The sequence below is a fragment of the Haemorhous mexicanus genome, chromosome Z, assembly GCF_027477595.1.
Source record: "Haemorhous mexicanus isolate bHaeMex1 chromosome Z, bHaeMex1.pri, whole genome shotgun sequence".
NCBI lineage: Eukaryota > Metazoa > Chordata > Aves > Passeriformes > Fringillidae > Haemorhous > Haemorhous mexicanus.
In genome coordinates, this window is record NC_082381.1 from 72,489,555 (window position 1) to 72,501,588 (window position 12,034).

At 42.1% G+C, this 12,034-nt stretch overlaps 2 protein-coding genes across 3 annotated transcripts in view; both read left to right on the plus strand.

Moving 5' to 3' along the window:
• The window catches only part of DHX29 (DExH-box helicase 29), a 29,099-nt gene extending 21,060 nt beyond the window's left edge, over nt 1-8,039 (plus strand). For both annotated transcript variants that reach the window (XM_059873109.1, XM_059873110.1), the window contains 6 exons: nt 132-268; nt 898-991; nt 1,734-2,036; nt 3,349-3,480; nt 5,018-5,114; nt 5,847-8,039. In XM_059873109.1, the coding sequence (XP_059729092.1) occupies nt 132-268; nt 898-991; nt 1,734-2,036; nt 3,349-3,480; nt 5,018-5,114; nt 5,847-5,902 (819 nt within the window). In that variant the 3' untranslated portion in view covers nt 5,903-8,039. The remainder of the gene's footprint in view (nt 1-131; nt 269-897; nt 992-1,733; nt 2,037-3,348; nt 3,481-5,017; nt 5,115-5,846) is intronic.
• Nucleotides 8,040-8,666: 627 nt separating this feature from the next.
• CCNO (cyclin O) lies at nt 8,667-10,418 on the plus strand (the record flags this gene model as incomplete). The annotated part of the gene is given in 4 exon segments (XM_059837007.1): nt 8,667-8,918; nt 8,920-9,231; nt 9,315-9,500; nt 9,646-10,418. Coding segments are annotated over 4 exon segments (1,236 nt in total), but the record flags the coding sequence as incomplete, so codon positions are not given.
• Nucleotides 10,419-12,034: the final 1,616 nt, after the last annotated feature.

The window sequence follows — 12,034 nt, forward strand, 5'->3', positions numbered from 1 at the left end:
TTAAGGTCGCTGGCAACCTAAGCCCATAATTCTAAGATAATGATAAAAGAAAATTTCAGGCTATTTTTGTGTTATAAATCTGTAAGCTTATAACAAAATACTTCTAAGTGATGTGTACTGAAAAATTGCAGGCAACTTTGGCTGCTGTTATGACAGAAAAATCCCCATTTACTACACCTATTGGTCGAAAAGATGAAGCAGATCTTGCAAAATCATCTCTAGCTATGGCAGTTTCAGACCATATAACAATCTACAACGCTTATCTGGGGTAAGTAATGATTCTTCTATGCTCATAACTAGTAGCAGATAACACATAATGCAGTTATGTAAGGAATCCTTAATATTCTTGAACTGCTCTCATTTCAAGTTTTTTCTATTCAGAGTAACAATAAATTGCCAAGTGCTGTAACACAAATGGATAGTTTTCTTATTGTTTTTGTTTTCAATACCTTTTTTAACTATGCCTGCTTACATACAGAGTTTACTGTGTCAGTTTATGCTAGTGTTTAAAGTATTTTGTTTGCTGTTTGTGGTATTTTGACCAGAATATTTTGTATTTGATAAAGCACAAATGTATAAAATTACATACAGGTTTTTTCCTCTTTAGGGTATTACCACTAAGTCTGAATTTTCTTTTGACTGTCAAGAGAGGCAGAAATGTGTGGGATTGAGAGTGAATCACCTTGTATTGTTGTTAATATCTGTCAAATCTACATTACAGTCATGTTCTTTAGAGTGTTCTTAGACCAGCAGAATTCATCTTCATTAGTACAACTTACTTTAGAGTAGAAAATGCTTTTCAAAACACATTTTTCTTTTCTAACTTAGGGCCTCTTCTGCTGTTAGAGTCTTGATGGGTTTCCTGCTGTAATAAGACACTCACTATTTTTCCCTTAGGTGGAAGAGGGCCCGACAGGAAGGGGGTTATCGTGCTGAAATGACTTACTGCAGAAGGAATTTCCTTAATAGGACTTCACTGTTAACTCTGGAGGTAAAACTTAGCATTATGCTCTAAACTCATAATGTTATTTGTTAAAATTTCCTTCTGAAAATGTCAATCCCTTTTAAAGACATGATTTGTGGCAGTTACTATTTAGACGAGATAAAAGCAAGTGGAATTTAGGGACTGATGAAATGCACACTCTCAATCAAGTTAGCTGTGTCTGTATTTGAATTTTGGATATGCACACTTTGGTAAACAGCTTTGTAGTCACTGCCATTGGAGAAGCTAGGCCTTACTTTCATCAGAGAATCAAAACTTCATTAATTGAAATATTTATATTATTCTTGATATCAAATAACATACCTATTAACAGTTCATTTGAAAGACAAGCCAAAAATGTACGTGAATGGCCTCTTATTTTTGGTGAGAAATTGTTTTTATTGATCTTTCCTTTTAAGTTTGGGTGACTGAGTACTTGTAAACAGAACTGGATCTTTGATGCAAACGTGTCTTTTCATTTTAACTGCAGGTAGAAATTTAGTATTTGCAGAATATATATTTCTATATATTTAATCCTATATTCCAGATATCAGATTGTTATAAATAATGTTTTTATCTTAGGAATAGCTAGGATTTTCCAGTGTGGCTGCAGAAAATAAAAGTGATTATTCTAGTAAGGGATTTCCCCTGGAGAGCATGAATCATTCAGATGAAGTGTTATTTCCTGCTGTTGAAGTGGAGTATGTAACTTTTTTAATTCAAAACTTTCCTAATACCATCCTAATTTCAGGATGTGAAGCAAGAACTCATAAGAGTCGTCAGAGCAGCAGGGTTTACAGCACCTTCAACACAATGTGGAGGAGATGGAAATGGAGCCACACAGTCCCTGTCTCTCAGTGAAATAGCTCTTCTTAAAGCTGTGTTGACTGCAGGGCTGTATGACAACGTAGGAAAAATACTGTATGCAAAGTCTGTGGATATTACAGAGAAGCTGGCTTGCACAGTAGAAACTGCTCAGGGTAAAGCTCAAGTTCATCCCTCTTCTGTAAATCGAGACTTGCAGACGTATGGATGGCTTCTTTACCAGGAGAAGGTAAGTTGAAGATAGTGAATGTAACTAGTACTTTGTGTAAAGGTGGAGTTCTGCCTCTAGTATACTTCAGACTAGTGTATGTTATTTAATATCTGATCGTTTTATGTTAAAGAGTCTTATGATCTAATGATCCTAAAGTCCATAAAATTGGGTCAACTGAGTGCTGAAGAAAAAGAAGGTGAAGCTGAAGCTGAAGATCATGGACAAATCTGTTCATGGTGAAGCTGGTAGCTATAAATGGCATTTTCTGTGTATCATTTTACTTATTAGTATCATTCATTTTTTTAAATACAGTCTTGTTGATTTTAATAGCACTTTACACAGTTATATGTAATAGTAACTTTTCAAAGTGTACTTTGTTACTGTTCTGAGTTTTTGAGACTTGGTACTGACATACACCAGTAATAAAAAAAAAGAGCCAATTCTGTAATGGACAGCTGAACTCCCTAAGTGAGTGTCAATTTTTTTAACTTCTTTCCCCTTCAGTTGAAAATCTTGTCAGCTATTTGCTAAACTGAAGTGTTTGTGTTTAGTAATATTTCTGGTACAACAAAAGTTTGACAGTTGTTTAATGGCCGGATTTACTGTGGAGAAGCAGGTAGTATTAGACTTTTTAATGCATATAAAGTGATAGTATTTTTTTGAGAATTGGAAATATTTCCTGACCCACAAGAACATCACGATGACAAGACAGCAGCTAAGGTAGGTGTTATTCCATAAAGAGTGGGGCAAACTTATCCTGCACTTTTGTGTGAAGATGCACTCTTTTTTATGTCCATTCTTCTCACTACAACTTATTTCACCCCATTCTGTCTTTATTCAGGATGTTCCAAAGCCAGAAGCAGCATATGCTGAGCCCCATACTTCATGCAGTGTGTGTGTCAATGTGTACGACATTTATGCATGTGCATATGTGGATATAGATAAGCTGATATAACAGTTCCCAAGAGGAATGTATGATGAAAGAGCTTTGCCTGCCTTTTGCTTCAGTAGTGTTACTACTTCTAGTGTTGCTTCTATGATCACCACTAGGTTAATGTTATGTCTCTCTTTGAGCTTTAAGAAGATAACTGTGGCTTTAGCTAGCTTCTAGCATATAAACCTGTCACTTACTTAGAATGAGTTATTTTATATGGTGTAAGGCAGACAAAAAGCTATTGATTCCAATAACTTGTTTTGGTTGCATCTTGAAAAGGGAAAAGAGTCTATTTCTTCCTTGTAGAAGTAGCAATCAAATTTAGTGTTGTAGAATGTTATGTGATTCAGGATTTTTAGTTGCTGTTTTTAATTGTTTGTGTTTGTTTATATGCAGGTGAGGTATGCCAAGGTGTATTTGAGAGAAACTACTTTAATATCCCCCTTTCCCATTTTGCTTTTTGGTGGGGATATAGAAGTCCAGCATCGTGAGCGTCTCCTGACAGTTGATGGTTGGATACATTTTCAGGTGCATTGGAGTTATAACTGAACTACCTTTTGTGATTCCGTGAGCTTTCATACTACATAGTTGGTACATTAGCTTGATTCAGATCATCGTATATGGGAGACGGTGACAAGAGGGGAGAAAGGGGGAGAGAATTTAAGATAATGATGGGAAATTTTATATACATGTAATGAAATCTGAATAAATCACACTCAAAAGAGTAGACTTGTCATATGTGGTGTGCAACAAATCAGTTCCCTCTCTCTTCAAGAAGAAAGTGTTCTTTCAGAATAGGTATTGAAAACGGATGCAGACTAAACCTTTTTATTATAAAGCTTGTACTAAAAGCAGAGGAGTAGACGGTTTTTATATTACCCTTTCATATAATTTACGATCTTGTAGCTATGTATTTATCTTCAGCACACTACTGTATATACTGTTCTGTAGTGCAGGCAGAATTATTTGAAAAAAAAATCCAAATTGTAAAACACCTGCTTACTTGGGTTTGGGGTGTTTGCTTTTAGTGATTGGATTTTTTCCTTTCTGTATGTATAAATTTTACTTGGAAACTGGAAAACTAAGAGCACTTTCCTAGCATTTTCTTGCAGACAAAATAGTTGTCATGAAAAGATCCTCTGTAAATTTTGATAAATGGCAAGTTATGCTATCCAGGCAGCTACATGGTTACAATTTTCTGTGCTCTGGGCCTTGTGCTACTCTCAAAGACAACTGTAGTCAGCAAAACAATTTTTTGCAGTCTGTAGATCCAAGTAAGCAGTCATCTAATTTAATTTACTGATTTTCATGAACAGGGAATTTTAACAAGCAGGTCCCTTGTGGATTTGTTAGAGATTGTTTTTCTGGTCCCTGGATGTCTACAGTTGTGCAGTTGCTGGGCTAATCACATCTCACAGTGTTTCAGAATTTCTACTTTTCTGCTGAGATGCTAAGCAAATTACCTTGCATTTTGTGCTTCTGCTGTAGCAGCTAGTTGTTGTACCAAGGGCAGAATATAAATGAAATAAAGATTGCAATAAGGAGGAAAGGATAAAATGAAATATTTTTGGGAGCGGGTTCATGTTTAGGTATCCGAATTCCAAATCCAAGTGAGATTTAGAAAAGGCTTGTGATTGCCTTGTCAGGAGGCCTGGCGGACCTCCCCAGAGGCAAATGCATAGCTGTTTCATTTCAGGTGTAAGTGTAATTTGAACTTTGTTACCTTGGGGGGTAAAAAGGCGATTAATTGGGCAGCTTATTGGTGAAGTAATAATCTCCTCTTATGCTGGTTGTGTGGGAACACATTCTAAGTTAGCCTTCTCAGCTGCTGTTTTTCAGGCTTTGATACTGTGAACAACTGGTGCCTAAAGCTATGGCATAATGTAAGCTCAGTCATTTAATGAGTATACTATCTATCATGATTATCATTACCATTAAAAATCACATATGTGCATCATGTTTGCAGGAATCTTGTTATAAACTCTTGTTTATATGTAGGGTAATATTTTGATCTATATTTTGATGTGAAATGTCTGATGATGAAATGTTTGTCTTTTCTTTATAGGCTCCTGTTAAGATAGCAGTAATTTTCAAACAGCTGAGAGTTCTCATTGAGTCTGTTTTGAAGAAGAAGCTTGAAAATCCCAAAATGTCACTTGAAGGTAACTTATTACTGGCATTACTCTTTATTAAATGGACCTTGTAGCAAAACTGAGCAATCATTAGTACACTGCGTCCTCACACAGTAGCATGTGTGACATGAAAGTTCCTTTAAGAGGCGTCCAGAAAGTCATTACTAACCCTGCATGTATTGTGTGGCTCACCTCAGATGTACAAAGATATGCACAACTGCCATTTTAAAGATCCCTAGTAACAGCATTCAAGGTAGTGGTAGTAATGGTGAGGCAAGCATCTCAAAATAGAATTGGGATTATGTGTGGAGAGTCCTAGGCATAGATGATTTATAAGTGTTGTGTAAGTTATCTCAAAATCTAGGTTAACCAATGGCATATTGGTTCCCTAAAGTAAGGGATAGTGGAGCACAGTTTAAAATTTGGACACTGGATGTTCAGGAGCATATTGTAGGTGGGGAACAAAGGGCGTTCCTGTATGCTGATGTATCTGGAGTTAACCCATGACTTTCGCAGTCTCTTGTGGAATACTGAAATAGTCATCAGAAGTTCATCAAATTATTTTATGATGACATACTGTCTACATACTGTTTGTCCTTTTGCTTGCCAAATGGTACTCACTTGTTTTGCTTTAGATTCTGGCATAGCCTAAAACATTGAAATTTTAAGTTGCTGAGAGCTAGACTTCTCTTATGATTTTTGGTATTTTGAGAATCAAGTTGCTGTTTTTCACATTCTGTGGGTTTTTTTTTTCTTTTCTAGATGACAAGGTCTTATACATCATCAAAGAGCTGATAAAAACAGAAAATGGTAACTGAAATCAGAAATCAGTAACAAATCAGAGCTTCAGTAATTGCAGGGGAAATACGCATTCCAACATTATTTGGAAGTATTTAAATTCTTAGTGTGGTTGATACCAGCCATGATGGGGATAAGACTGCATGATTTTGCATAGGATCAGCCTTTCTTTTTATCAATTTTAAGATGAAAATTGGATATGTTTAGCCTTTACACTATATTTGGTGCCATTTGTCTTGACTGTATGAATGATAACTGCAAGCAGTTTTTTCAAAATATGAATTGTTCACAGCCATTTCTTTTTTAACTTAATGTGCTAATCATACCATCAGTACAGTGTGTACTGATGATTGAAGATTCGATCCTGAATCTCAGTTGAGTAGAATTCCATTTATGCAAACAGAGGACAAATTTTTTTTTTTTTTGGAACTGTAAATTTACAGTATTAAACCAAGAAATCTTAGAGAAGTCTTAATTTTTCTGTATGATTTACATTGAGAAGATGCTATATAAGCATCTATAAGATGATGCTATGGACTGCTGTGAATGAGTGCTCAGTGAGATGTGTACCGACCAGCAGCTCCTCCCCAAAGAAGAGGATGTGCCTGTTCGCACCATTATTCCTCCCTGTTTACCCTGATCCTTGCAACTCCTACAACTGTACTATGTTTTGCTCTCCCTTTTTTTGTATGTTAAGTTTTGCATAGTTCTCCAGGCCCCCTTCAAGAGAAGATCATGTGTTTTTTCTCCTCTTATTGATCAAAATTCACATTGACCCTCTTCAAGGAAATACCAGAGGAGCTCCTAGTGTAAACTTCCAGTGTCAGTTCTCTCCTACCTGCTCACAATGACTGGATGTCTGTGTGATCCTTTGTTTCTTTAGTACTGAATAATCCTTAACTGAATAGCTTAATGAATCAGATGGTCTCACCCTCCACCTATCCACACTGTTTCTAATTATGAAGTACAATTTTAGATTGCCAACTTAGCTTTCAAGAATAAGGAATATCTTCCTTATCAAGGATAAGGAATCCTTGGTGGTGAGGATTTGCCGTTAAACAGTTGCAGTCAAACAGAAACTGTCTTCACAGACAGAAGCATGGTGTAGATGACAACTTCTGTTTAATCTGAAAAATAAAGATTTTATAAAGCAGAGGTTAATCACGTAAGAAGGTGCATTCAGGAAATTGAATGCATAAAAATGCAAAATATATGGAGCCTGTCCATTTAGATTATCATAGCAGAACTGGTATTGCTGTCCAGCTTGTGCACATTAGCTTACACCAGTTCTGAAAGAGGAAAGCTGATTGCTAACAGCTCTGAAAGAACAGGGATCATATGTGTTATTCTTTTATGCATTATGATAATGTAGTGGTAGTCCTGATTTCAGAGGAGACAGGAAGTGACTTTTGGGGTTTTTTTACAACACCATTTAGGCAAGGAAGCATTTGAACAGGAAGTTTTGATCTTAGACCTTAAGATCTCAACCTTGCCTTCAGTATTCCCACACTGAAATCAAAACCTGCAAATTTTATTCATTTTAGATATAAACTAAATCTGTACCCTAAACAAATTGCCTAGGTTTTATTTTGGTTGAGATGATTTTTTTGTATCCTTTGGAAACACAAAGTAGAAAAACATCTCAGTAATTCAGTTATTAGCAAGCTGCTCTTTCTTTTGGGTTTGATTTTTGCAAATGAGTTGTTAGTCTTAAATGGTTAAATCCTAGGGAAAGTGTGAATTGTATTTGAGTTCTTCTCCTTTATCCAACTGTCATGAATAAGAGGTTTTCTTCCATTTATAGGTGGTAATGTTGAAATTCAGAGTTATTATTTGTGTTTCTCTAGCATGCTGTGCTTTGTAATCTTCTAAATAAATAACTGAAATGAATTAAGGGGATACATTGTAATAACTGGGAAATTGCACGATTTTCTGTGTGAGCAACAGTTTTCTGTAAAACAAATTAAGGAGGTCACACTGTGGTGTACAGTTAAGCACAGTTAACTTTCAGAAATAACTAAAAAAAAAAAAAAAAAACAGATGCTACATTGGCTTTCTGCTTCTGCAGTATACATGAGCAACTTTTGTGCCTGTATTCTTTTGGGTGGATGAACTTTCTCTTTTGCTCTATTTATTTAATAAAGACTTCGGTTAACACTTCTGTGTTACTTTTCTCAAAGTGTTTGAGACTATTCAGTATCCCTGGATCTTAGTCACCATAATCTCAACTGTGGTCTGCAATGTGTTCTTTCTTTTTTTTTTAAAGGCAACATGTTCTCCTCGTCTCTGTCCTCACCTCATTCTACAGCATGAATAGCAGGAGGATTTCCTCCTCCTGCTATTCATGCTGTAGAATTCCCACCTCCTCCCCTTTTTCTTCTGTATCGTTGGCTTCTTGAAGCTCTTGTTTCCTACTGCCATCTTTCCCAGTGCTTAACCCAGAAGAGGTTTTCTTTCTCCAGGTCTTTCCATAGCTGTAGCACACTATAAATGGGTGGTTGGAGTGCAGGACTGTTTTAATTTACCTGCATTCAGCTGTTTAAAATAGTGCTCCTTCACATAAATAGTCCATGGATGAAAGCGTGAGCTCCAGCACGTGAGCTCCAGCATTCCTGCTGGAGCATCGTGAGCTCCAGCATTCCTGGCTCTCCCCTGCTGTCGTCCTGTGCTGTTTCTGGTGACCTGCCCTGGAAGTGTTACTTACGCGCAGTGATCGGTAGCTGTTAAAGCCCACGAGGTTCTGAGTTGAACTGCTAGGAGCTAGAGAGACGCCTGTGTTGGTAATGGCAGAATCGATGCAGCAGCTTCAGCTGGCCGCATTCGTGGCACTGCTGTCTGGCTTGTTCTCTGTGCCGCGCGAGGGCGAGGAGGTCGCATGGCGACACCACCGCAGCCTTCTTGCCCGAGGGAAAGCGGCAGAGAAGAGACACACGTTTCGGTTGCTCGGATTTTGTTTTGGAGACGGTGATCCCCCTAAGTGCCAGACGACGGGACGGGCGGGGCGGGGTGCCCGGGAGGCGGGCGGTGACAGCTTTGGCGGCCACCACTCCGCTCAAATAGCCAGTGCCACGACCGGTGCGGACCTGGCACGGCCGCCCGCCCCATGGTGACGGCGACTAGCGGGCGGTGCGGGGGCACTCCGGAGCGCCGGGGGCCCGGCTGCTCCCCTGGGGGCTGCCCGCGGCGCCCGGCACGGCGGCGGCGCCTGGGAACGGGGACGGCTGCGGCGGCGGGGGAGAACGCGCAGGAGCTGCAGGCTTTCCGCGACTACGGGGAGAGTTGGTACCGCTCCCGCAAGGGGCTGGAGAGCCGCTTCCAGCCGCGGGAGCCGCTCGCCCGGCAGCCGCAGGTGGGGGCAGCGGGGCCGGCGGCGGGGAATGGGCGGCGGAGCCCGGGGTCGGCCCCGCCTGATCCCCACTGCCGCTGCCGTAGGTGACGGCAGAGGCGCGCTGCAAGCTGGTCAGCTGGCTCATCCCCGTGCACCGGCATTTCGGGCTCTCCTTGGAGGCACTCTGCCTGGCCGTCAACATCCTCGACCGCTTTCTCGCCACTACCCCAGTGGCCGCCGACTGCTTCCAGCTCCTGGGGGTAACAGCGCTGCTCATCGCCTGCAAACAGGTATGGGCGGCCCCGACTGCCCCGCCACCGGGGGTGGCGGCCCGCTGAGGCCGGCCTGAGGGGGCCTCAGACCGGCCGAGCTCCGCGCCAGCTCCCCATGACTGTTTCCCATCGGCAGCGCCCTCACTCCTGTCCCCACACGCAGGTGGAGGTGCACCCTCCCAGCGTGAAAGAGCTCCTCGCCCTCTGCTGCGACGCGTTCACCCGCCAGCAGCTCCGCAACCTGGAGTGCATCGTCCTGCATCGCCTGGACTTCGACTTGGCGGCGCCCACCGCCAGCTTCTTCCTGGAGCACTTCAGCCAGGTGCGGCTGGAGGCTCGCGGGGCCGACGCGGGGGAGGCGGCGGACGCCCGGAGCCTGGCGGCGGGGGTCGCGGAGCTTAGCCTGGCTGACTATGCCTTCACCAAATACGCGCCCTCTCTGCTGGCCGCCAGCAGCCTGGGGCTTGCGGACCGGCTCCTGCGCCACCGCAGCCCCCTGGACCTGCGAATCAGCGGCTACCCGGAAGGGATCCTGCGGGACTGCATGGACCAGCTTCAGCTCCTGGTGTCTCTGAACGGGCGGTCCCTGTCTCTCCTCCTGCCCTCGGAGGTGGCCCAGAAGTGCCCCTGGCTTGGGGATAACCGCTGACAGAGAGCGGTGTTGAACACGGCTCTGGCTCGACGTTTGTGCTCCACAAAGTCGGTGCAGTCTGATCCACTAAGCCTTAGTGTCATTGGAGCTTAAAAATTAGATGGCGTTTTGCAAACGATTTTATATGTCATGTCATCTGCACTGTCCCTTTGCTGTATTTTTTTAAGTCCATCATGTAAATAATTTACTGAATCTCACATACTGTGTTATTTAATTGGGGAATGGTCCATAAAGATAACGTTGTAAGGACAAGCTGAATGTTGAGTAAATTCTTTTCTGCTTGTTACCTCTATACGTTTATTGGCTGGCAGTATGCAGACGCAGCTGGGAGAGGAAATACATTGGCACATAACGAATTCACCCTGTCAGTTAACACAATCCCCCACAAAATAAACATGCCCTGTGATGCCTAAATAACTTGAGCCAAAGTTACAAGATGCTTATACATCTTGAGTTATAAGATACTATTATAACCCGAATCATAACTTTCTGTACAATGTAATAGCCAGTATATGGTTAACTAGTTGCTTAATGCTTAAATAAACAGAAACTTACCAGGTGAATAGTTTCAAAAACAGACAAATAGTAATAGACAGGTATAGCTATATTGGGGAGAAGCAGGCTGAACTAATTAGTAATTAGCAAATGTAAAGCCAATTAGCCACAAAATGAAGAAATTAGACCAGTTAGATCCAGAAAGACCAAGGAACACCATAACTCTGCATGGTTCAAAGACAAAGTTGAAAAGTTCAGATGTGAAGAACATCTTAATTGAAGAAGACCTCCAAGAACACCTAAATTGGGGAAGCACAAGCACAGTACAGAAGAACAATTTATATCCATGAGATAATATGTAAATAAGTTCCGGTACATATATGATGATGTTATAACAACATAGCAATATTAAGCAATACTTACTGTAAAAATAAACCACAGCACTTGACAAAAGTGGGTGAGTTATGTGAAGAAATCCCCCTCACCTCCAGTGCTGCAATAGAAGATTACCTGCTCTATAGCCAATCTATGGAATTTTATTTCACCCGTTTTAAACTGCCACCCGCTGCCTTGGTCTTATAGATACACTGACATAAGTGTAGGAAAACAGAGTGTGGAATAATAACAACAGCTGGGTTTGTTTGTTTTTTTAAGTTTTCTAGCAGGTCTATAATCCAGATGCACGTTCCTGAACAGGCTGGCCCTATAAAAGGCAGAAAACCGTCGTAGTGTTGTAAAATATTTCATTTTTTTCATTTGTATCTGTGTACAAAAGCAGTGTTAAAAGACCTTATAGACCCCCAGAGTTGCCCTAGGGAGTGCTCACCTTTCAGCGCAGGGGGGACCCGGACGCCGGGCGGTGCCCCAAGTCCTGCCTACCGTCTGGTGTTACAGGCAGAACGAGCGAACCTTGTCTATGCTGCTGTTATAAAAAATATCTACAAGACCACCACGGGGGAATAAAGGGCAGCTCAACCTTCGCCAACCCCGTCGATGATTTTTGCTGGAAATGCCGTAGCAGCGAGTGGGACCCTCTGCCCGTGCGAGGGTACCCTCTCCCGGTGCGCGGATCGGTACATTCAAGATGCCATGGACGGGTTTTTTTCTCGTACATAACACAACCCACACCCGCCCGCCCGCCCGCCCGACCCCCCACCCCCCACCCCCCACCCCGTGGCTTTCAACGCAGACGGACCCTATTCCTTAGAGAGATTTAACAAACACCATTATAAATACCAGCCCAGCCCCCAAAGCTGCCGCCCGCACCGCCCGGCAGAGAGCCGCGGGGCTGAGCCCAGCGCCGAGCTGCTGGGGGACGGGCGGCCGTGGTGGCGGGGCAGGCAGCGCCTATCCTCGAGTTTCCCTCCTCGAGTTTCTCTCCGGGGCAGCCCCTGGGCCCGCCCAG